General features: G+C 57.9%; 8 protein-coding genes across 8 annotated transcripts; 5 read left to right on the top strand and 3 right to left on the bottom strand.

The window, feature by feature from the left end:
- The first annotated feature begins 129 nt into the window (after positions 1–129).
- Positions 130–3390, top strand: F5144DRAFT_89222 (SPOC domain-containing protein). The gene is made up of 3 exons (XM_066793534.1): positions 130–342; positions 502–1073; positions 1136–3390. Exons 1-3 carry the CDS (start codon positions 336–338, stop codon positions 3299–3301), a joined length of 2745 nt encoding a protein of 914 aa, XP_066645821.1. The 5' UTR covers positions 130–335; the 3' UTR covers positions 3302–3390.
- Positions 3391–4054: 664 nt separating this feature from the next.
- Positions 4055–4759, top strand: F5144DRAFT_559819 (uncharacterized protein). Its single transcript, XM_066788174.1, has one exon. The coding sequence runs from the start codon at positions 4272–4274 to the stop codon at positions 4662–4664; it is 393 nt and encodes a 130-aa protein (XP_066645822.1). The 5' UTR covers positions 4055–4271; the 3' UTR covers positions 4665–4759.
- Positions 4760–4948: 189 nt separating this feature from the next.
- On the bottom strand, positions 4949–6210 carry F5144DRAFT_525663 (mediator of RNA polymerase II transcription subunit 7; the record flags this gene model as incomplete). The annotated part of the gene is made up of 3 exons (XM_066786813.1): positions 5628–6210; positions 5387–5563; positions 4949–5299 (listed from the first exon to the last, which is right to left on the bottom strand). Exons 1-3 carry the CDS (start codon positions 5880–5882, stop codon positions 4949–4951), a joined length of 783 nt encoding a protein of 260 aa, XP_066645823.1. The 5' UTR covers positions 5883–6210.
- Positions 6211–6236: 26 nt separating this feature from the next.
- On the top strand, positions 6237–8075 carry F5144DRAFT_89228 (uncharacterized protein). The gene has a single exon (XM_066793535.1). The coding sequence runs from the start codon at positions 6501–6503 to the stop codon at positions 7665–7667; it is 1167 nt and encodes a 388-aa protein (XP_066645824.1). The 5' UTR covers positions 6237–6500; the 3' UTR covers positions 7668–8075.
- A 1010-nt stretch (positions 8076–9085) lies between these two features.
- Positions 9086–10157, bottom strand: F5144DRAFT_589785 (uncharacterized protein; the record flags this gene model as incomplete). Its single annotated transcript, XM_066790088.1, has 3 exons — positions 9086–9753; positions 9804–9905; positions 10106–10157. The coding sequence occupies 3 exons, from the start codon at positions 10155–10157 to the stop codon at positions 9086–9088; spliced, it is 822 nt and encodes a 273-aa protein (XP_066645825.1).
- Positions 10158–17518: 7361 nt separating this feature from the next.
- Positions 17519–17854, top strand: F5144DRAFT_589786 (uncharacterized protein; the record flags this gene model as incomplete). Its single annotated transcript, XM_066790089.1, has 1 exon — positions 17519–17854. The coding sequence occupies one exon, from the start codon at positions 17519–17521 to the stop codon at positions 17852–17854; it is 336 nt and encodes a 111-aa protein (XP_066645826.1).
- Positions 17855–20617: 2763 nt separating this feature from the next.
- F5144DRAFT_89467 (late endosomal/lysosomal adaptor and MAPK and MTOR activator-domain-containing protein) lies at positions 20618–21482 on the bottom strand. Its single transcript, XM_066793537.1, has 3 exons — positions 21259–21482; positions 21048–21196; positions 20618–20933 (listed from the first exon to the last, which is right to left on the bottom strand). Exons 1-3 carry the CDS (start codon positions 21310–21312, stop codon positions 20654–20656), a joined length of 483 nt encoding a protein of 160 aa, XP_066645827.1. The 5' UTR covers positions 21313–21482; the 3' UTR covers positions 20618–20653.
- Positions 21483–22335: 853 nt separating this feature from the next.
- On the top strand, positions 22336–23817 carry F5144DRAFT_89406 (uncharacterized protein). Its single transcript, XM_066793536.1, has 2 exons — positions 22336–22756; positions 22817–23817. Exons 1-2 carry the CDS (start codon positions 22576–22578, stop codon positions 23695–23697), a joined length of 1062 nt encoding a protein of 353 aa, XP_066645828.1. The 5' UTR covers positions 22336–22575; the 3' UTR covers positions 23698–23817.
- Positions 23818–23892: the final 75 nt, after the last annotated feature.

Here is a 23892-nt window from a genome sequence, read left to right on the forward strand (position 1 = left end):
CCGAAGCTTCCCTCGACACGCGCTCGCGCCAGTTGTTCCTGCTTCCATCTCCCGCGTCACCCATCTGGCAGGCAACAAGGCAGAAGGCGCTGGAAGGCACAGACTTTGGGGGATATCTATCTTCAGGGAATTGTCGTCCTGTTCTGGGACATCATTCTACACAGTTCCATCATTTTAGTTTATGCAAGCGTAAACATCCTATCAAGTGACCGCGTGCAACCTTTCACGCATGCTTTGAGCAATCTGCAGTAGAACGCGCAACACAGGGAGAGCACCCCCGGCATTTGGCAGGCACCCAGTTGCCCATTTGTTTGGTCCCGTCTTGACGCGCGACGATGTCTGGTAAGCAACACCGAGAGCATTGCCACCCCGCACCTATATCATCCCCTCCCCCTTCCCCCCTTCCCAACCCGCACCAGCGTCGTCGACAGCAAGCCGAGGCCATGGCGTCTCGCCGTCGCAGCACTCGTGGTCAGCAGCTAACCATCAACCGAGAACCAGAACCAGAACCGCGCCGATCGGTCAGGGCGACGAAAGGCCAACATAAGGCGTTGGAGCAGCTCGACCAACCTATCGAGGCCCCCAAGCGCCGCGGCGGCAACAAGAAGGGCAAGAAGGCCGCACCCGAACCCGAAGAGCCCGAGGAAGAGGTCATCCGCTGCGTCTGCGGCGCCACAGAGCAAGATGAAGATTCGGGTGAGCCCTGGATCGCATGCGACCAGTGCGGCGCCTGGCAGCACAACATCTGTATGGGCATGAGCCAGTACACAGAAGACCTACCTAAGGAGTATTACTGTGAGCTGTGCCGGCCCGATAACCACAAGGAGCTCCTTTCCGGCATGGCCAAGGGTGAGCGACCCTGGGAAGCCCGTCGCAAGGCCTACGAGGACGAAAAGAACGACAAAAAGAAGAAGGGTCCCAAGAAGGGCAAGAAACGCACAAGCGACCTCAAGGAGGATGCCTCTCAGAAGTCGAAACAGTCACCTCCTCCACCCGCTGAGCCCAAGAAAGAGGCAAAATCTGCGGGTGTGAAGCGGAAGAATGGCGATGCTCCGCAGGAGAAGGATTCCAAAGTAAGCAAGCTGCCTGTTTAGTTCGGCGATGATGGCCCAAGGTTACTGACATGTCATCGCAGAAAATGCGGAAGGCGAACGAGGTTCCATCCGTGCCTATTCCTGGGTATACACCCCCGGGGGATATCCCTCCCACCATCTCTGGATTGCCAGATGCGCGCCAGGGGCCCGCGAAAGCATTATCCAAGTCGTTGGTCGCCTCATTTGGCGCGGCGGAGAAGAACGGGAGTATTCCTTCTGACGGGGTGTCAGCCGCCGAGCGTGCTGAACGGCTCGCGCTTCAGATTGAGCGTGCGGTCAATGACACACACCCAACCACCAGCTCGTATGCGGGCCAGATCCGGACCTTGGCCTTCAACTTGAAGAGCAACCCTGAACTCATCACCCAACTCGTTGCCCGAACCCTAACGCCTCCGATGTTGGCGTCCATGTCTACCGAGGAGCTAGCATCCAAGGAACTGCGGAAAGAAACAGCCGAGATGCTGGCGAGGGCAGAGAAACAGGCGATTAAGATTACGCAAGATGTCCCTCGCGTTCGGAGAACTCACAAGGGCGACGAAATAATCGACGACGACCACTTTATCGCCAGTGAAGATGTACCGTCCGCACCGGTTCGCCGACCGAGCGCGCCCAAGCAAGAGTCCGAGGAAGCGCCAGGATTCCCAACGCATGCCAGACACCGGTCAGCTAGTGGCCCAGCCGTTGATCCGCAGCATTCCCCGGCCAGAGCCGATTTTGACCTGAACAAGGTCTTCTCGAGCGTCAAGTCACCCACTCTTCCTCAGGGACCGCACCGTGCATCGTTCGCCGTACCTCCATCCGACGGGCCGGGTGAGGATCCAGACGTTGATCGGCTGCTTGACGACGGCACCCAGTCTCCGCCGTACTCGCCTAAGGTGGAGAACGATCCGGACGTGGTGTGGCGAGGCAGCGTCATCATGAACACGATCGCCGAAGTGGACGTTACCGCGAAGCATATGGGCGGTGCCAATCTCAGCGAGACCATCGACCTTGCTTGGGATCAGCTGCTCCCCCGGACTTTGACTGTGTGTGGGCGTATCGATGAACAACAAGCCATCGTCTATCTTTGCGGCCTGCGTTACAGCCTCCCCACCGATGTTGTCGTCGTCAGCCTCGAGCCGACCACGCCAGCAGCAAAATCGGGGATGCAGAAACTCATTGACTATTTTGTTTCTAAAAAGAGATACGGAGTGGTGGGTGACAAGGGCGTGGCCAATGTTCGTGACACATACCTCGTCCCTGTGCCAGCCGGCACTGGCAACCAGCCTGAATTCATGATGAACCTGGCAGACAACTTCATCCCCGACACAAGGACGGAGCCCATGATGCTTTGTGTTATTGTGTACCGGAACGACCCCGAGACCATTCAACGCATCCACGGCACGACGGACCCCAATCATGCACCGGTGCCCCAAAAGGCTATTGCCCATGGCCCAGGGGCCACACAGTCTCCTGGAACTCCAACACCGATCCAAAGCGGGTTTCCTCCGACAGGACGGGCGTCGGTCTCTGCGCCAGCCTTCTCACCGGCCTCCCCTCAAGGCCCATTCCCGCAGTACCCCTCGCCGAGAATGTCTACGCCAGTACAGCAGCCGTCCTCATCCCAGACGCCGGCACCACAAGCTGCGAGGCAAACACCAAACATGCGCGAGGTGCAAGATCAAGGCGAGGCCGTGGCCCGTGAGATCCTTGGCCATCTGATCACCAGCCCAACAGTGGCATTCCTACTCCCGCAGGCGCACGTCATGTCACATAAGGAGTGGGAATTGATTAAGCGCATCTATGAGCGAGATCCTAGGACCCGGGATGATCTTCCGTACCTTAGCACAATACTTGAGAGGGAAGGCCAGCAGCAACAGCAACAGCGGCAACAACAACAGCAACTGCAACTGCAACAACAGGCGTCGCAACATCACCCTCCTGCTCATGCTCAGGTACCGCCTTCGCCGCAGCCGCACGCTCAGCAGCAGCATCGTCCCCAGCCGCAACAACAGCCCTTACCGCATCCACCGCAACAACAGCACCAGGCCCATACCCAGCAGTCGCAACAACAAGTCCAACACCACCCGCATCCGGTTCGGACCACACCCATCCCGCCACCGCCGATTCCTCCGGCCGCTGCAGCCGGGCCACCAAGGCAAACCCCTATTCCGCCGCCCCCAATTCCGCCCCAAGCCACGACGAGTTCCGGTGGGCCGCCGGTTTAGGACTCTGGCGGCAAAAGCGACAACTAGAGTGAATCGGCCTCGCCACCGAGCTCCGCGCCAGACACGTCGTCTCTACCCCCAAACCCCTTTGTCAGCAAACTTCCCATCAGATTGGCATCTCTCTGGGGCGAAATTGATAGCAAACCCCCGATCAGATTGACATCCAGCTGGGGTGAAATTAGCACGTCAGGCACAAGACCAGCCCGAGTTTCCACGGAACGATCCATTCATCCCAGTTCATCCCTAAACCTGCCCATCCCACTCCGCCCCCACGAACGGAGCTTCGCGTCTTCACTGGTCTCCCCGGAACCGCCACCGAGCCCTCGACCGAAACGATCCTCATTTTTGCACAGGCGAGCAGTAGCAACACCACCCATATTTCGGCGAACGTCTCCGGTGTTATTCTCTTCAGAACCGCGCCGGTTACCACACGACACACCACCTCCCCTCCCAAAACGACGGTCAATCCTCCGCGCCCTTGGGCCCCCGCCCGGCCTCAAGGCTCGCCACCCTGTCCTAGCCAATGTATCAAAACACCCTCCGTTCCCCCCCTCGACACCTCCACCCCCGTCCACCCCCTTACCTGGCACCGCCGCGGCGCGGGCCTACCGCCCGAAACGTCCTTCTCGGCTTCGCTATTCTTTGAGCTCCGACGAGCTCCCCTCGTCGCCCGAACCGGACGTGCCAAACGCCGGGTGTGGATCTGAGAACAGGTGTATGTGCGATAAAAAGGGGGGTGGTGTGTGTTCTTGTGCGGGGGGGTGCATATGCGATCATTGCTTGGCGGCGGAGTGGGAGGATACACCGAGTGCGAGTGAGAGTAGCAGCGAGGGTTGGAGTGAGGATGGGCAGGATTTAATGGGGGTGTTGAGTGAGGCAGAGAGGAAGGCTGTCCAGGCGGAAGCGGAGGCGGAGTATATGGAGAGGGAGGAGGAAGAGGCGGAGCTTATTGAGAGAGAGGAGGCAGGTGATGCGAGTGAGAGTGATTTGGGTGAGAGGAGTGGAGGTGGGGGTGGGAATGGTACGAAGGGCGGCGGTAGGAAATGGGCTGCGTGGCTACGGGGTGGTGCTTATCCAGGCGCTGGGAACTGGGATCTGGCTTGAAGCAGCAATGGTAATCAACGGGATGGAGGACTCCAGCAATGGAGAGGGGAGGGTTTGGCTAGGGACGCCACAAGAGGCGGGTTTTCTTTTTTCCTTTTTTGTTTTTGTTTTTGCTCAACAGCGCTCACCGTTTTTGTTTTTCTTTATGGTTGGGTTTCGGCTTCACCAATACGGGTGGATCACTGCATTTCTATTCGCACTATCGCTACTCGAGCGGCTGAGGCCAGCGTACTTTGTATGTACATACTATACTGTATGACAACGGACGAGGATAACTCGAAATGAGCTAGGGGCAGCCGCCACGATGATTTGTTTCATTATCCCGGAGAGGCCATATCATGAAGGTCTGGGGGTAGTTTAATTGCTTTCTGAATTCATTTCTATTATCGATGAGATCGTGATAACTAGCCCCGGGACATGTTAGTCGCCAGTGAATCCACAGATGTCACCCACGCAGCAGAAGTACCCCATCCATGATTACCGCTTCGCTCATACCCAAGTACGCCGCTTCCCAAGCCAAAAATAAAGAACAAACACCTCAAATCATGCGAAATCGCCCTCCACTCCCGCCCACCCCACCACTTCCCTCCCGCGCTCCAACCTTGTTCTCTGGGCCTTGGCACCGCCAACACCCACACCAACACCCCCTTTCCCACCCGTATCCGTAGCATCCGTAGAATCCAACTGCGGCACCTGGATGCTCGCCAGCCCTTCGATCATGCGCTTCGCCTTGTCCACCACGCTGCGGATCCCCGCCGTCTCGGCCCGCATCTGGTCGCCGTGCGCGTGCATGATCTGGATCAGCTGCTCGCGCGCGTGGTGCGGCCGGTACTCGTTGAGCGTGTGGTGGAAGTTGAGGAGGAGGATCTTGAGGTCTTCGATTTTTTCGGCGGCCTGTTTGTGTTGGGGGGGGGGGGGTGTGGTCAGCGGGGTTGGGGTGGTTGATGGAGGGGGGAGGGGGGAGGGTAGGTGTGGGCTTACGTGGTCGGGGTTGTAGCCCATTAGGCCGACTAGCTCGAGGTAGTTGAGCAGCAGGGACTTAACCAGCTTTTTTAGTTGGAACCCTCGGTCGAGGTGCTTGCTGTCACGGTCGATGTCGGAGGTTGGTCCGAGTCGCTGGATGCCGGCCTCCTCGAGAGTTACGAGGGTTTCGGTGAGCTGTGGGAGGGTAAGTGGTTAGCGCCGCTGCCACTGATCATGGCCATCCTGAGACAAAACCAACAGTTTGGGTCTCGGTGAATAACGTCCAATTCCCCTCGGTGGGTTCTGGCGGTGGTTGGAGGTTGATCAGCTCCTCCGGGATGCTGGGTATCCTAATAACGGCGTCCGCGTCGGCGCTGAGGCCTTGCTGATGTGTGTAGTCCTCCTTGAGGCCATCGTAACGTTCGACGTTCTCCGGCGTGAAGTCCCTCCAAAATGATGGCGGGTCTGGCCAAAGCGCCGTTACTCGGTTCGGGTCGTCTTCATGGTTGTCCATCGCGCGCCGCCCTTCGAGGGAATGAGGGCCAGGCGGGTTGCGCAAATGGTGGCGGAGAAGGCAAGAATAATTCGTAGGGAATGCGGTTGAGGGTTCAGGTCTGGGAAATCGGGAGCGATGCCATCCTTCGCCGCGTTACGATGAAGCTAGGTTCTCGAATGGCTTTGAGTGGCGAATTTACAGGGTCCTTGGGATGGATGCGTCAATGCGATATCTGGAAAGCGGGTGGGTTGCTTTGGGTGATGGATTGGAAGTGGGATGAAGGTGGGAACCTCTGCGACCGTGGCTGAAGCTGTCCCTGCCAATGTGGCTAAACTGTTACGTGGGGCACATGGGCGAGCTCCCTGTGGCTGTTGCTTGATTACAAGCGCCGCCCATCATATCATCATCGCTCTGACAAGACTGGCAACCCAGATTCTATGTCGAAACCTTTTTATTACAAGCCCATTGACGATTCCAATTCACTGTCCGCCCTTCTCCGGTTCCAATTCGCCAAGAAAATACTTCGATAACCCAAGTCCACGCTACTGCATCCACCCCTCCAATTCCTTCCGACGCAAGGTTTAACGTAGCGTTACACCGTCTTCTCCCAACTCGACCCAATCTCTCTCCTCCATCATGGCCGATGTTCGCGCCCTCCTACGGCAGCAGCGCGCGGCCCGCCGGGTAGAACACCCCCATGCTTTGTACTCAGACGCCGGCAAGCTCGTGTGCACCGTGTGTAACGAGCAGGTCAAAACCGAGTCTCTTTGGGACAAGCATCTTCGGAGCGCCGGACATCGACAACGGCTACAAAGCATACACCAATCCTCGACGAAGAACGGATCCAATGGCTATGCTGGATTTGTAGACCAGGGCTCTGAAGCGACGGGCCCAACCAACAAGCGCAAACTGGCCGATTCGGACGAGGACATGGCCGACGCGGACGACACAATATCCCGAAAGAAACGTACCAAACCCGACGGCTCGCCAACAGAACACTCTCAACAAGAAACGAGGACACCAGCAAAGAAAGACGACGGCGGAAACCCGACTACACCACCTCTCTCCCGCAGAACCTCAGGCACACCCACCGCCGGCGTCGAGATGCAGATCGCGTCCCGCCCAGCAACACCCGGCCCCGGCGGAACAGCAACACCCATGGTCACAACCCCCCGGGCAGCCCCCGTCGGCCGGTCGCCATTGGTACCCGACGAGGCCACCACCTCTCAACAAGACTCGATCCGGGGCACAAGGCCAGGCGCACAACCAGCACCTGTCCCAACCACAACCGCAACCACCACAACAACGGTAGACGAAAACGAATGGGCCGCCTTCGAAGCCGACCTCATCAACGACAAACCCCCCCACAACAACACCAACAACCAACCCACTACCACCGCAGCAGCACTACTTAACAACGACGCGGTGATCTCCGCCCCGGTAATGAGCGCGGCCGAGATCGCGGCCAAGTCGGAGGAGGAAGAGCGGGCGAAGCGCCGGGCGCTGGTGGACATACAGATCGAGGACGAGAAGGAGGAGGCGACGCGGGCGCTGGAGAACGAGTTCGAGGTGATGGAGGAGCTGGAGGCGAGGGCCAAGAAGCTGCGGGAGCGGCGCGAGGCGCTGAGGGTGCAGAGTAATGGTGGGGCTGTGACGGCGGCGCCGGTGGGGGTGGGGGTGGATGCTGGGGGGAAGGCTGCTGCTGCTGCTTCTGCTGTGGGGAAGGAGAATGAAATTTTGGAAGAGGAGGAGGAGGAGGAGGATGACGAGGATGACTGGGATGGGTTCCGGTTCCGCGCATAAGGGCGTGGAAGCGTGGTGATTGTGATGGCCTACTGATGTCGTCAGTCAAGATTGCCTTCGTGCTTAATTCGTGTATATATCGTGGTACGTTCTTCTAATATGGCAAAGGCTGGTATGGCTAATTCATCATGTCCTGGGCCATCGTCCCACGTCATCCACTAAACACCAAAAGGGAACCTATCAAGACGCGCGAGATAACAGACATAAAGCCCCCATCCCAGGTAGAGATCCTCCCAAGCAAACCCAGCAAGAACCCGGCAAAAACAGACAGACCCAGCCCCCAGAGATCATACACGCATACAAAACAACCCGAAACAGAAACAAGAAAAACAAAAGCTAAATAAATCACGCCTCCCCCCTCCCCACCCCCTCCCAAAACCTCCTCAACCTCCACACCCTCCCAACCCCGCCCTCTCCTCCCACCTCCGCACCCCCTCCTCCCTCCTCCCCACCTCCCCCTTCCACACACTCCCAACCCACGCGCGCAACCCATCCTTTACCCGCTCCCTCTCCACCGCCCTCTTCCGCGCCACCAGCGCCGGCGCAACGGGCGCCGCCGCGGCCGCACCACGGGGGAGGCACTCGGCGGGCAGCACGCAGCGCTCGACGAGGGCCTCGGGGGTGGGGTGGGCGGCGAGGCTGCGGGCGAGGCGGATGGAAGCGAGGCGGTGGGCGAGGCGGCGCGAGGCGAAGGTGGCGTGGGTGAGCACGATCGAGCGGCGGATCAGGTCGGCGCGCGAGGGGCGGGTGGGCGAGGTGAGGAGGGGTGGGAGGATGGTCCGCGCGCGCCGGAGACGGGTCTGGTGCGTGTAGGGGGCGAGGGAGAGGGTTCGGAGGTGGTGGGATGTCTGTGATGGCAGGGGTTTGTTAGTTGGTGAGTCTGATCTGAGAAGGGGAGGGGGGGGTTGTTGGTGGGGGCGTTGGGGGATCGTGGGGGTAAGGGGTTTGTTTTTTTGGAGGTACCACACCGGAACCGGTGAAGAAAGAGCGACTGTGATAACAACCCTCGCAGTTTCGGGTATCGAGATGGAAAGGGTACAGTGACAAAAGGGGGTCTGTGGCAAAAAGGATGTTGTCTTCGGCGACGTGGGAGGAAGGTTGGACGCACCCTGGAAGTTGCCAGCAAGTCACACACTTCGAGGTATCCCAGTATGTGGAAGAGCACCTCATTCGGGAGGTCTAATAGTTGCTGTGGGGAGTTTCGCGGCGGTACGACTACGCTCACGCCAGCAACGTTCACATCCCCATCGACAACCCCGGCTCCAGCACAAGTCGGTATCATCGAGGAGAATGGAGCAGCGGTCACTGTCACCAGAGCTCCCGTCGCTGAGACCGCGGGGGGAGACTCTTCTCGCCACTCCCCCAGCGTGGCTGCAAGTGACCCGGCACGGAACGAGCAATACCCGTGGGCTGCTCATCTACACTTCGACCCAAACATTTTCTGCATACTCCCCTAGTTCTTGAACGCCAATAACAACATCTCGCTCCCCGGGGCCCGGATCTCTAAGGAAGAGAAGCCTGAATGAGAGTACCAATGCGCCTCTAGCGACATCGTACGAAATCGGGTTGGTAGCGGTGTTTCGGGTAATGGTGATGCTTTGTCTAAGCACAGGCTCTGGGTCTTCTTCCTCCCACTTCTCCAGAATGATGTTTGTTCCGTCAAACTTGGCAAGAAGAACGATCTTAACCTCGTGGTTTGACATCGAAAACCACCGCTGCATGTCGAGACGCAAGTTTGCCAACGTCTCAGAGTATCCAGCCTCGATTACAAGTGTTGGCCAGGCACCCTTGGAAGCTCGTTCAGGCTTTGGGCCACCGGTCGAATCGCCCTCTTTACCTCTTCGTCCAGAATAAACTTGGACTGAAAATTCACCGCTGCCGATACTTTTCCAGCTCTTTGACAAACCCATATCGTGAATCTGTCCGAAACATTCGGTGTATAAACCGAGGTGGAGTTGCTCATGAATGTAGGTTGGAATCGTGAGAATAAGGATTCGGGAATTACTATCGTAAAACCGGAAGCAAAATTTGCGACGATGCTCTTGTCGGGCATACTTAATATCGGTGAAATGATCAAGGGATATATCTAAATAATTAGTACCTATATGATGTAGAAATGGGAGGGTAATACTATACTTGTGATGGTAAGGCAATCCCTCGTCGTACGATCGATCATATTAAGTAGATCGTGGACGTTGGAAAATCGCACGGTGCCAGGATCGTCGTCTTGCCTCGAGTCTACATATGGTTGGGCACTGGCACCAGAAGAATATGCTGGTGTTTCCGGAGCTAGTGGGCGATCGCTGTCCGCCGGGCTCGCGAAAACCTCCACTTCGCACCTGGGTCCCGAGGCGATCGAAAGCCTCCTGGCCTTGGCGATGAGCTGGACGCCAACGGTAGAGTCTAATCCGCGCCTCCTCCGTCCATATCCTGGAGACCTGGGACCTGCTGGCCCTGTTGTTGCCCGGCTCGCATGGGTAGTGACGCCATCGTGAGCGAAACCAGGCTAGGATGCCACGATCTTTCTAAAAACGGCGACTTACTTTTGCTTCTCTCAGTTCCCCGATGACCTGGCAACGAGTGAGGTGTGCCCGTCTGAGTTGTTACTTTCACCGTCGGCCGCGGAACGAACGAGGCAAGCCGAGTGTAAGTCACGTCAGGCTGCAGGCTCAGATTGCCCCGCGGTTTCCTGTCGCGTTGCCGCCCGTCTAGCCTGGCAAAGTCACCAACTGCAGAAATTGGTTCCGATTCGGGCGGATGTCTCACGCTCCTCTGCCGGCCAGCGCGTAGAGCGCGTACAATAGTCCCGAGGGGGGATTCTCGGCGCGGCTAAACAGGATCGCGTCAAGCAAGAAACCAGGAGGGGTGGCCGCCGATTTGGCCGCACAATGAAAACTCAGCAAGACGGTGGCTGGGGGTGAAAGCCAGGCCGAAGTGCATAGAGGGTTGCCGCAAGTGGTACCTCGCAATCCGGAGTCGAGTTGTCTATCAGATCATGTGTGTGCTAGCAATACTGCCGGCAGGATCGGAAACTTGTGGGCTGTAAAGGGCAGGAGCAGCGAGTCGATGGGTTGGTCGACAACGAGACCGGCGAAATTGTCCCGTGTGGACTTGAACAACCGCAATGTCAAGGCGGGAGCTTCGAGTCCGAAGTGAATCCAAGAAGAGAGAACGAATTGGTATTGTAAACCGAACCTGAAAGGTGCGGACCTTTCACAATCATTTTTCAAGACTGGCAATGCCCGTCGCAGATGACATCGGCCACAACTCAAGCATACGCAACCGCAAAGGCAGCAACTCGTGGCGGTGTCACGGTGGCAGGTGCGAAGCACAGGATTACGCAACTGACCACAATGCAAGGGGCAAGTATGAGACGAGCACCTGATTCAGCGGCAGGCACGACAGCCGACCCTTGCCGTCGAGTGTCGGAGGACAGTGTGAAGCTTGTGCAGCCTCCGCAACCAGTCCCGCATTCTAATCATGTTGTGAAGGTCTTCGCTACTTTGGACAAATTTACAAGCGTTGATTCGGAGCCACGTCATCTGAACCAGACTGAAATTCAGATATCGCACCAGTTCAGTCCTTTCTTAGGTCGTCCCTTGCTTCAGTAGAGCAGAGTACGGTCCGGACACGCACGGTGCAAGCGTGTGGGCTCGTCCCAAAGTGGAAGGCGGGTCTTCGGACAAGGCTGGTTGGTGCCTTGCTTGCCATTGCGGCTCGGAGTCAACAACAGCAAGTGCTCCTTGCGACCGACACGAACCTGGGTATTGTAAGGAGGAAGGGGCAATCGATGGTTATGATGCTCCGCAGATGCAAAATCTAAATCGCTTTTCTCCGGTTTGTAGTGTAGCCCAGCATTTCCAGGAAGCCACTCGGATAACCCGGCCGATTCCCCAAGCCTCAAAGTTCCAGACAAGCGCTCCCTAACAAGGTCCTCTCGGCGAATCAGAAAAGAACGCTTCTCGCGGGTAATGCCCCACAGTACTTTCCGCATTCGGTCGAAACTGCGAGTGGTGTGCGTCTGGTGTGCGTAGGGAGGAACCGCATTGCGAACATCACTGCCAGGGCGACCTGCAGGGGTTTGCTGCACGCCTGCGCTGTCGCAGCAGATCCACAGCGTGGGCTTGGTGTGGAGTTACTGTGCTGCTGTGCTCCTGCTGCTGCTGCTGCTGCTGCTGCCGCTGCTGCTGGTCGCTGCCATGCGCATCTCCTGCGGGCTTTACCTCTGCTGGGTCTCGTCAATTGGGTTCGTCACATCTCGCCTTTCGTTAGCTCGTTAAGTTATCACCTGCATTTTTTTGTTAACCAAAAAATAAAAATAACGCCAACAGGTCCGAATACATCGCTTATCGATCCTCAAGTACCGTGACCTCGATCAGTTGATGCCTGATCCATATCACCGCCCATGGCCTCCCCACATCTCCCCACGTCCTCGAACACGCCCGCTTTTCGCCATGAACACAATCTCCTCTCCAAGTTCGGCTTCATCACGGCCACTGACGTGTGACGTTGGATCGGCGGGGTTGGCCTCGAACAATGCGGCCACAACCTCCTTGTCACCCTCAGCGTTGCCTGTTCCAGAAGGGGAAATGGCGGGCGGACTGAACCGGAGAACACCAGCCTGAAGCCCGATGAGTGGCCCGGTGCTAGTGCCATCGGGCTCGCGACAACGAACAAAATCGGTGTAGGTTTAGGGTTTGGTTGTGCGGAATCCTTTTGTCGACCCTGGCAAATCGGTAGTTGCTGAGTTGTGCTTGACGCGGATATCTCCCGCGGTCCGAAGCAAGCAGCCGGCTCACACGCCCGGCCATTGAGGGAGGGTAGTCGGCAGGGGTTACGAATACTGCGCCGCGAACCCTCCTTCAATCAACCGAAGCCTCGCGCGGCAGCAGGAAAGGCTTTCCCTTGAGCGCGACGAGTAGCTTGGGGAAACGCGAATTCCACAGCCTCGCTCGGTGTTTGCGGGACATGTATTGACAACCGCCGCGGGCTCGGGTTGCGGCCCCTCCTGTGGCCCGCCCTCCGTCGAGTCTGGGCTGGCCAATAGAGATGTCTATCGTCTCCCCTTGAGGCTGTTCCCCAAACACACCTTTCCGCACCCGCATTCCCGCGAGGGGCCCTGTAACACCCCTGTCTCTGGACGCTGAGTCGATCGCTTCAGCCCGCCGCCTCGAGCTAAATCCGCCTCCCCTGTCCTTCAATATCAACGTCATACGTGCATTGACCATCGACTTGTAGCCCGATTCACCGTGGTGTTGAAGTCCAAACAGGGTCAACAGGGTCAGCAATTTTGGGTCCTCATCGTCAATACCCGGAAAATGCGACCACGATTCAAGAAATACTCCTTCAACAATGTTTGTGGGATGTCCGCGACTTGTGTCTTGACCGAGAACTCGTTGTGCTCCCGCCCCACCCGACGACGATGTCAGCTGGAGCACGCTGCACACCTCGCCAGTCCAACACCTAAACCGGGCCAAGTCTATGATAGCTCAGCAACGTCGCGCGAGTTGGCTTACATATGCTTGATTTCTGGAGGCCAGTACATGTACCACGCCCCAATGACAAATCTTGGCCAGCACACCAGCGTATGGAGCTTCCTCCCGAGCGAGCAGAACAAAAAGAATTGCCAAAACAAGTAGTAGGCATCATTCTCCCGACTCCCCGAGGGGAACGGGCCGCTCCCGTCTTTGGACATTCAACATCATACTATTGAAATGAAGACGTGGGTCGACAGTTTCTCGCCGTTCGAATTTGCCGTGGAACTAGGCAAGGGTGGCTGAGCTCCGTAAGGCCTCTCAAGAATACCCGGCCGGTCTCGAGGCCATGTTTACATTGACCCCTGCGTCTCTTACTCTGCTCCACCCGGCCGCCTACGGGGTCGCGGCAACATGATTGATTCATCGCGCCCCTCATTGTTTCCTTCCCTTTCCAGATTTCAGACCTGTGCCGCAAGCTGCAATACAGCCTCTCTCCCTCACGTCTTCGGCATCTACTCCGATTTCCGTATCCTAGGTAAACAGCCCCGGGGTTTCAGCCTCAGTCAAACTATGGCCGCATGCCAGCGTCGGTAAAACGAAACCGGTGACAACACAGTCAGTTTCGTCTCCCCGGGGCCGCTTTCATGGGCCCCCTCCCTACTAGTTTGTCTTGTCATTCAACGGGAAGGGAGAGCGAGCAACACCGGCACGCCCGGAAGTTGAACCGGCTATTGCCCTACCCGGTCTGCCAGCAAAACGGCCTTACCGTCCCATTTGTGGTCATCCCGCTTTCATCACCCCACAGGAAGCAAGATGAGGTGTAAGTCACCGCCCCCATGGTGGACCGTCCGATGAGCTGGCCAGTCAACCAAACCGGGCCATGGCTGTCCCTTTTCGTCCATTCAAGCCACAAACGACAATAACAGCTCAGAGAGAGTCAAGTCAAGTGACGGCAGAAATGACTTGCGCATTTGTCTCTCGCACTTCATGCCTGCCTCTGGCCTCCTCCACTGCGGCCCAGCCGCACGCAAGAGTCCGATCTACACCTGGCCGTGCATCGGGTGTGTCGGCGATCGCGGCCTGTCCCCGTAGCCAGCACCGCGCAGGGGGTCCGCCTAGTGGGTGCCCACTCGACAGGTGGCGATGTGTTTCCCTTTGTTTCCTGCCGACCCATGTCCTAGTCAGCCTAATCTGAAGTACCCTGGACAGTCGGTACAAGCGGGTTCCGCTACACGCATGGAATGTTAGAGGGCGTTCTAGAAAGTCACTGGGACTGCGCGCGGCGTGCTACCCTGTCCGAAACCAGCCCCGACAATCCGTGGGACTATGCCGGTTAGAGACTAAAGAGGGATGAATTCGAACATTGGCCGGGACAATGACTGGCTACTCATGAGCCGCCACGTCACTTATCCCGCTCATGAACCCTCCGTTGAGGCGAACAGGTCGTGTGGAGTTCATCCTGGAGTCACTAACTAGAGAGGCCAACCCGCACCATGAGTCGGCCACCCGTGTGAGCGGGGCCCGAGCCTTGAAAAATGGGGAGCAGTTCATGTGAGAGGAAGTTCCTGCGACCGGACCCTGCTCAACGGCCGCTGGTTTGTGTCATTCTGGCTGTGGAAGCGGAGCATGGTTGCAACCGACGTGCCTTAGGGTGTCCAAAGTAGCCAATCCAGTTGGTCAATCCGTCCGTCGGGCTCTAAGGACAGACGGATTGTGGGGGTTCACGCTCAGTCGGTATACTTGGGCTCTTGCGGAGACAGCTTGGCTCGCCGGCGGGGGCAGCACGGCAACATCATCACCCTGCAATCGCCTAATACCCAGGATCGATATCAGACAACCACTCCCATTTCTAACCAAGTCAAAGCATGATGAGACCGCTTTTGGCAGTAGCCGAAGCCAGCCGCCCTTGCTTACATGAGCAGTATAATGACAGAATCGGGATGCGGGTTCGACTGCACCCGGCCGCCACCACCATTCCAGTGTTACCAGGCACACTTCCGAGTGGCTTCTGCCTGTCGATCCGCTCTGCAGCAGAATGCGGGAATCCAATCAAGACCGAGTCCGAAAAACGGGCGGCCGGACCCGTGTGGCAGAGTCAGATCCCGTGGTGGTATGCCTACTTACGAGCATCGTCAACTCGAGTGAAGCAAGCCGAGGCATGGCTACTTCCCTTGACAGAGTCGTGTTGATTGCTGAAATCCTTGTGGATAGCATGTATAAGTGATCCATCGTTTACAGACCTGTTCCGTGCGAGCGGGAGGGCCGTGGTCGTTGAAGCCGATAATGCCAAGAGACTATTTGATTTACACCTAACTTGGCAGTCAAGGGGGGTATTGGACGGGGAACCAAACAGACGATCCACACCACCCTTTTACCTCAGCACTTCGGCCCTACAGGAATATAGGCCCAAAAAGATGATCTCTCTGTTTCTTGTTTGGTGGCGGCCGCTCCCCTGGTCCCCGATGAGACACCCCCTCCCCCCCTGTCCCTCTCCGGCCCAGGTCGCGGCCACCTTGACCCAGCCTAGCCGAACAGATGTTGCCATGTGGGCCGACCCGGAAGGGGCCTGGCCGGGGCAGCACCTGCGCAAGGTTTGAACGGGTAGATCCTCTGTCGGTGATCCACAAGGCGAAGGTTTCTGCTGTTAGACGGCGGGGTAGGCTGGTAGCCAAAAGGGACCGAACGGTACCAATCGAGACAAACAAGCCACCCCCCCTGCGGTCATTGGGCTCTGATCTGTCCTGGCCGCCACGGGTCGCGACAAGGCCGACCTGCTACTAGGGTGAAAGACGCGCTGTGCGTGTATGCAGGAAGACCGGCACAAAACGGGCAAGAAAAAAAGAATTTGTTGAGTAGAATATGCAAGACGGACACCCGACACGGCTAGCATCCCAGACCTCGGCCCAATGGCAGGGGGCTCGACGATGCCGAACGGGGGGGGGGGGGGGGGGGAGGGAGGCGTGATGCGGTACATACGATAAGTTTGCCCCCTTCGATATCAATGGCAGTCGGTTCCTGATTTGGCCACCTCGGTACCCACGCAGCCCTGTCTCAAACCAAGCGTGTACTAATGTGGAGTGGTACCTACAAATGGGTCTGTATGTATGAATTTATGGCGCGGTGGGCAAGCCCGCGCCCGTGTGTGTGCTCGACCCCTGGCTAATGAGGCCACGAACAACGTGGCTCCTATGGCGGCCATCCACCCAGAGGAGACCTGGGTGCGGGCCAGGACAACGGGGTAATTTGCCGGCCAAGGGTGTCATCGCGCATGTTTCCCCGTGGCTGACGGGCAGGCACGCCGCACGCCCTGTGCTCGACGTGTGATCGGAAGTGTGATTGACGATGGGCGGACTGGGGGGGGGGGGAAGGATACATCATACAGGGAGGGGCCCAAGGGGGTAGGAGAAGGAATTGTACTGTACATACCGGCTCGGCTTCCGTGTACGGGAACGTCTTCTTCTTGCCCGACCGTTTCTTTTCACCATCTATCCTTGACACCGCTTGGTACATGGACAGTTGTCAAAAGTCAAACACTTTCACCCCTTTGGGGAGTCGACGGGGACGACGACGTGCCGAGTATAAGAACTGTCCAGACCCTCGAGGTCCAACACGGAAGAGCTCCACCACACCACCGACCTCGACACCAAGACGGCGACATCACCACCTAGATACAAAACATTCGCCTCACGGCAGCACCAACACAGCCCAACGGTGAAGCAACAACAACATAAAGACATAAGTGACGACATTCATACCTGTCAAGGTCACCGAGAGACATCGACCATCTCTTCGATTATCAAACCGCGTCCCTGGAGCGCCAGTGTTTACCCCATCCACCAGCTGTCATCAGGGCCTCCCACCAGGTGAGTCAAGAGCTTTTGTTCAGCACCAGGCAGCCACGCCGCTGTGACACCCCAATGGCAAGCGGGCGTCCTGGGGTTGAAAGCGTGCCACTGAGCAAGGGGGGAAGAACACCACGCTGACCCGTACATTGCTTCGTTCCGATTCGGTTAGGCGCGGCCAGTATCTCGAACAAGCATCCGACGCTTTTCGTCTTGCGCGTTCTCTGCTTCGATAAGCGAACGGGGAAGGCGAAAGCAAGCCGCGATCGAGCCGACAGAGCCGTCGAGGCCAGAACTCCTGAGCATCGAGCCATATTCCGCGGGCTACGACCAACCCCCTGGACGGGGACAGCCACGAGAAACAACAGAACTCAACTGAAACAAAAGCAAAAGAGTGAAACGAAACAACACACACGCGCACAATACAAGGCGAGGCAGAGACAGAGACAGAAGAGACAGAGAAACAAACGAACCTCTCACCCACGCCACGACCCACAACCCACAACCCACAACCCACAAAACCCCAACCACCATGTGCTACTTCGACCACCAACTCTGGCCCTGCGGCTGGTGGAAGTGGGGCAACTTCCGGGAGCAGTGCACGCGCGAGTACCGCACCGGCGAGACGTGCGGGCTGAAGCTCGTCTTCAACACCTACCTGGAGCCCGAGGTGTGCCGGCACTGCGAGCAGATCAAGAAGAAGCAGGGCCGCGTGGCCAAGATGCACAGCGACGTGCACCGCTGGCGCGCCGAGGGCAACCGGCGCGCGACCATCGAGAAGACGGAGAAGGAGATCTACGAGCTGAATGTGCAGATTGCGGAGCTGTGGGGGGAGCATGAGGTGAGGAAGCATGCTATTAATTATTAGGGGGTGGGGGGGTTTCTTTTTGTTCTTGGGCCGTTTGCCGTTTAGTTTTCTCTTTTTCTTTGGCTCGTTTTTGGCTGGCGGGTCGGGCAGTGAGTGTATCGACGGAAAAGGGAGCGGGGGGAAGAAGCCGAAAGCGAGCGGCGTGAAGGAGAGTCGGAGATGCTGGAACGAACACAGAATCCCGAAGTTGAGAGCCAGTAGCTCAAGCTGTGGCACCACGGAGAGAGAATGACTTTCATGGGCTCTGGGACGGCATGTGCCACCGTGCCTTGCCGGGGCCAGGATGAGGTCCTTCCGGAAAAGGGGCGAATGGAAGTTTCACCATGAGTGGTCAGGGACGGGGTGAGCAAAAAGGGCGGGGTTTGCGACGGCGGGGAGAGCAAGGCGACGATTTCATTCCTTATGTTTTCCTTGGTTTTTTTTTTTCCCTTGCTTCAGGGCCTAGAGGACTCGGAGACGGACCACGGACCCCATTGCTACTCGAAAAGGGGGAGACGGGTAGGTGGACGGCCAGGGGGGACTGCATGCCGGAATCTGCACTATTGCTGCAAGGTGCTTTCGACAGGACCCGGGAGCCAGAAGGGCAACCGTTCTGTTTTGTCCTTTTCTTTTTCTCAACGAGTGCGCGTTTCATGTTTCTCATGCTCGGGAGCTTTACGATGGTCATCGCGCGGTTTGGGGATCATGGCAAGAATGGGCAAAGGGACACAGGACTTTTTCCTCAGCAATGGGGGTTCCGACGGAAAGGCTAGGGAAAAGACAGCTTCGAGATTACTGCTACGAGATGCTACTACAAAAGAGACTCAATTTTCACAAAGGCCCTTGCCACCAGTTCCGCTGATTGGCGAGGTGTCCTCCCGCTGACGCCCGACATGACAAGCCGAGGAGAACCAAAGGGCAAAACCGATTTGAACATGGCTGCGTCCAGGTCTCTGTGCCCCTTTCTCGGCGATTCTCCGTGTCCGCCACCGCGGGGAAGCCCTCGTTTCGAATCCTCAGAGACAGGCGAGCGTGAGTAAGAGTGCAGAAAGGCGGAAGCAGGCTTCCACTGCCCAGAAAGCGGAACATCAGACTGCAGAGCCGGGATAAATTTCACTGGCTTCCCCTCCCCACCATCGGGTCTGTCGGTAGGACGATGACGTGGGGTGCTGTGGCCAAAATATGAGCGAGAAAGGGAAACACCGTAGGGATGAGCTCTGGACGCCCCGCCCCCGGTGATCGGTGCCAGAGGTAGGTCCGCCGAGTTTCCGTATTTGGCAGGCCATTGTAACACATGTAGCCGGTGAGAGAACATGGCAGATGAGGGGGCCTGAGCGAATGGAAAGAACAGAGCTGCTGGGTGAGGGGGAGCGTATGTAGCGTGGGCGGCGTTGGCCATGTCTCACACCGGAATGCTGAGCTGGCAGTGGGCGGGCGGGTTTCCTCGCTTCCGGAGGGGCGGGGGATGACCGAGAGAACATCGTAACTGCAGGGAAGGAGGCAAGAAGCGACGGGCAGAACACCCCGGGGGTTGCTGTGGCCAAAAGCTGATAGGTGGCCGCGGCGGCGCGGGAACGGCCTCAGCCAAAAAGATCACCGATGGACGCCCGTTCTGCTTGGCTAGGTAGCGTCCGTGAGGTTTTGACAGGCCGGGAGACGCGTTCTGGGGATGGCAAGCAGCCAGACGCAGACCAGAAGGCTGGGGGAGCACTTCGAGTGTGGGTGGGACAGGGTAGGGGTCCGAGAGTGGCGGGTAGCAGTCTGGGCCGCTCTGCTCGTACTCCTCCCTGGAAGCACCCGGTGGCTGCTGAGCGGAGAGCTGAGTGACGTGACCTCTTGGCTGCGTTGTGCGCGCTTGCCCTCGCCTGCTGCATATCCTTCCAAGTCTAGTGGTCATCCCGCGTCCTTGTGCCCCGGACCTCACCCCGCCCCTCTCGATTCGTGGCGACCCCCGTTCCTCTCCCGATAGCCATCTGCGGGCTGTAGGTAGGTCGCTTAATACGTAGTTGAAGGACGAGCCACATCCAGCGTCTCGCGTCAGGCCCTTATCGTCCGAGCTAGTGTCGCCAAAGTCAGGGTGGCATCGTTGTTAGTAGACTGGCGAACATGGGTGACGTGCCGTGGGCCTGGGGGGTGGAGGGGACAGGGCTCACGCCCTATCCAAGCAGATAAAAGCGGTAGCCGCCGACAACGGACGCTCTCGAGTTCATGGGAGCAGGAGAAAGGCCTTGTTTATACAACAGTCCCCGCCGTGATGGGGCGTCCCCATCCCTTATGCACGTGGCTGGTGGCATATGGGCGTGTGACCTCGCACATACCCTGTTTAGCGTGACCCGCACGATGGGCTCTTGATTGGTTGGTAGAGGGCTGGATAAGGGCCAGTCAACGACAAAAGGGAGCTTCTTGATTGAATTGTGCAGTATGACGGACGGGTACGGACTGCATGGCACATCCTTCCAATATCCCCTGGCCTCCACACCACCAGAGTGCTAGGACGCCATGCCATGTCCTTTACCAAAACAGAAATGAAACGAAAAAGAGGCGGTATCCTGCCTTCATGGGTATCATCAACTTTTTCCAACCAGGCCGCCCCGCCTTTTCACGTCTACTCTCGCCGCATTCTCGTGGGACATGGACGGATGGGGGTCGGACCTTGGGCACGCCGGCCGTGGGTGGGGCGGGCGCGAAGATACCGAGGGAACGGAACGGCGTCAGCCGGTACGGGTCAGCAGGCCCATCCACATGCTGAGATGGGCGCGTGCCCGCCCACTAATCCGTCAGCTGGTCGCGAGCGCGGTATTTTGGCGAGGCGGAAGCGCATTAGAGCATGGCGGCCGCAGCATCGGCAAAGTTGCCAACAAGACTGTCGCCCCCTTCGACCTTGATGGGCACAACCCCTTGTTGCATCTCGATGGTGTCGTCGTCCGGGGTACCCCAATCAACGCGCGCCACGGAAGGGAGGTCGTCGTGGGATGAGAGCTTTGAGAGAAGTGTTTGGTACCGGACAGTGGTAGCGTCCTGGCCGACATAAACGTAGGGGCCCGGGGCGGGCTGGGCGGCCTTGTCTTGGGGTACGATCTCGTATATGTCGACCATGGCACTGTGCAACTAGGTTAGCCATGCATCGTCCCAAGGCCGTGGAACCGGGAGCGGGGGCAACGGGGCCATCCGGAGAACGGGAGGGGTGAGGGGTGAGGGGTGAGGGGTGGCATACTCAGATGTGCGCGCCACTACCCTCTGTAGAGCCTCAATCTCTCTTTGGACCTCCTGTGGATCCTCCTGGCCCATCATATGCTGCTGGTCGAAGCTGTTGTAGTGGAGGTTGTTGGGATCGTCGAAGAGGTGTCGGGCTTCGTCTTCCTCCTGCGCGGAAACGGTCAGTTAGTCTTGGTGTCCATCCTCAGGGCCCAGGCAATGGCACACACCTCATCGTATTCATCGCGACGGCGGTTGCCGAGGCAGGAAGAGCAGTTCCCCATTACGTCGTGTGGACCGCAGTCGCAAGAAGCCCCCGAGGCAAAAGAATTGGAGCAAAGTTGTCGCAAAAAGTAATGAATGACAGGAAGGTCAAAGTGACTATGGCTCCCGCGCGGGGGAAACTAGCGCGGTCGGTTCATAAGGAAGGAATTCCCCGCCTAAAATTGAGTAACTGAACCGATGAATGGTGGGATGTTGGTGATGTTTCGCGATGACCAAGCCGCAAGTGTCGCAGTGTTGGGCGGGCGGCGCTAGGTCTTTGCGTTTGGCTTGGAGTTCCTCCTCAGGTTTTTTGGCCCATCCTTGCACGTTCCTCGGCTGCTGGAGAGCTGGGACCAATCGATGCTGGTGCAAGGGCGGCCCGGACCCCCGATTTCCATTCCAGGTTGCCAAGGGTGCTGCTGTGCACGAGCCATATTGGGCCTGTGTGCCTGCGTGCCTGTCTGTGGTGGGAGCGCAGGCCGCCTTCGAAGTTCAAGCTTTCCTGCATTTGAAGTTCTGTACTTCGTAATTCATCGGTTTTGCTATCAACCTCGCCAGTTTTTCTCTCAAAAGATGAATTGACCCCACATGCAGCTGAATGCTCCTAATTAGCCCAAGTTCTACTACTATGTAATCCCAAGCTCCTTCGCAAACACACCTTGTTTGCATCCGTCCCAGCGGAAATTGCAAAGTCTCTTGTCACATCCAACAAGCGCGCATTCATCCCATCCCCACCACCGAGTTGACTAGCCTCCCTGGGGATAGCACCGACTGCATCCACCAACTTCAACCATCGTAGCATCGGTCGGTGGGTTTACGTTAATCGGGAAAAAAACGGATGGAGATGCTCATGGAAAGCCTTGCACTTCGCGGCCTCGGAGCAAACGGCATCCCTTGATTTAAACCCCACGGCTCCTCACGATGATCCCTCTGACTACGCAGTATGGCCGCCAAGCACATCTCAAATCACCGACAGCTGCCGCCCGGCAAACACGTCCGATGCTGGCCAATCTTGGCCCACCCCCACGATGATCGAAGCGCCACTCCAGAGATGATCGACCACTCAGCGCCAACCCCAGACACCCCGGCAGCCCAGCTTCCCGCGCACTTACACAGTCCAACATCACGATCAACATGGCCCGGAACGGATTGGAGATGGGTGTGAGCTGGTTTATCTTGCGCCTTGACCCCAGCTCCTGGGTCACCATTTCTCGCCATACCGAATTTCTCGCACACTAGGCACCCCCAGCAGGAAAGCAGGCCGTGACGACCACTTGGCGAGGATGCCAGGCCAAATTCTCCGTCAACCAGAGGGTGCAGTACCGCCCGCTGCGTTCCTCTTTCATGCTGCCTGGCCTGCGGGCTCAGAATTCCACATTCGGGGAGCGTCGTTGAGGAACCGCCAGACGGAGGGGGCTACCTGCGGCGCCGACGAGACGACATGTCCTCAAGGCGGCTGGTGCTGTAAGTCGGCTGCCCCAATTCGAGAGATACAACATCGCTAACCATTCTCCCCGTATCCAGGTGGCGCCGGTGAGACATGTTCTGTCGACAACGGGGCTTTCTTTTGCTGCCCTGCAGGCGCGGGGGCTGGTTGCGCGCGGGTCTGCGCCGCCGGCGACTTCCAATGCGGTTCTATTTGTTGTGCAAACGGGCAGACGTGTATGGGGGCCGACACGTTGTCACCGTTTTGCGTCAGTTCGGCACCGAGCTCGGTTGCGCCGACGACAACGACTCTCCCCACTCAAACAACCACGACCCCGTTACCGTCGTCCACCGGATCAAGCAGCACTACGACAATATCCACAACGCGAACATCAAAGGCTCCATCGCCTACGACACACTCTACTACGGTTGCCACCGCCCCAACAATGACCGATCGCCCTTCACCTCCTGGGGCCACCAACACTTCCACAGCCTCGGCAGCCCCCTCGCAAGGGGGACTCACGCACCCGGCCCAAATCGCAATCGGCATCATCGTCCCCGTCGCCGTTGTTATCATTGTCGGCGCTCTCTGGTTTCTGATATTCCGCCGGCCTGGCCGGGGCCGGGGACACCGCAGAGGCGGCACGGGAGATACGAGCTTTGGTTTCGGGACGGGTTCACGCGGCCCCACCCCTCCTCCGGCATACTCCAAGGCCAGTTCGGATGCGGCCTTGGGACCGCCCTTGTCGATGCACGAACAGTACATGAGGGAGGCAAGCGCTGAGAGGAGAAGGGAAGGGTCGGCAGTTGGGGAGGGGTTCGAAATGGCTGATCTAAGACGGGAAGGGAACCCGGGGGCGGGGCAGACGGGGGTTGGGATGCAACCTGGGGCAGGCCCCGGGGATGTGTCACCTCTTTCGGATGACGGGGGACCGAGAGGGAGAGTGTCGCCTCACCCGGGCAACGTGGTTGATGTTTAGGCCTTGTCCATTCGTGAGTTGCACACGAGACGAGGCCCTACTAATGCTAATACTTAATTACAATTGATGCCGGTGTCGAATCCGTGTGTCATGGCATCTCTAAATCTTGACGGAACGCTAACTAAGAATCTAATTTCAGGGAGTGATGGATTGCAGCTTGCAAGTGTAACTGACTGTGCAGCCTGCCGGCAGGGA

Source organism: Chaetomium tenue (genome assembly GCF_020726465.1).
Source record: "Chaetomium tenue strain MPI-SDFR-AT-0079 chromosome Unknown F5144scaffold_2, whole genome shotgun sequence".
Taxonomy (NCBI): domain Eukaryota; kingdom Fungi; phylum Ascomycota; class Sordariomycetes; order Sordariales; family Chaetomiaceae; genus Chaetomium; species Chaetomium tenue.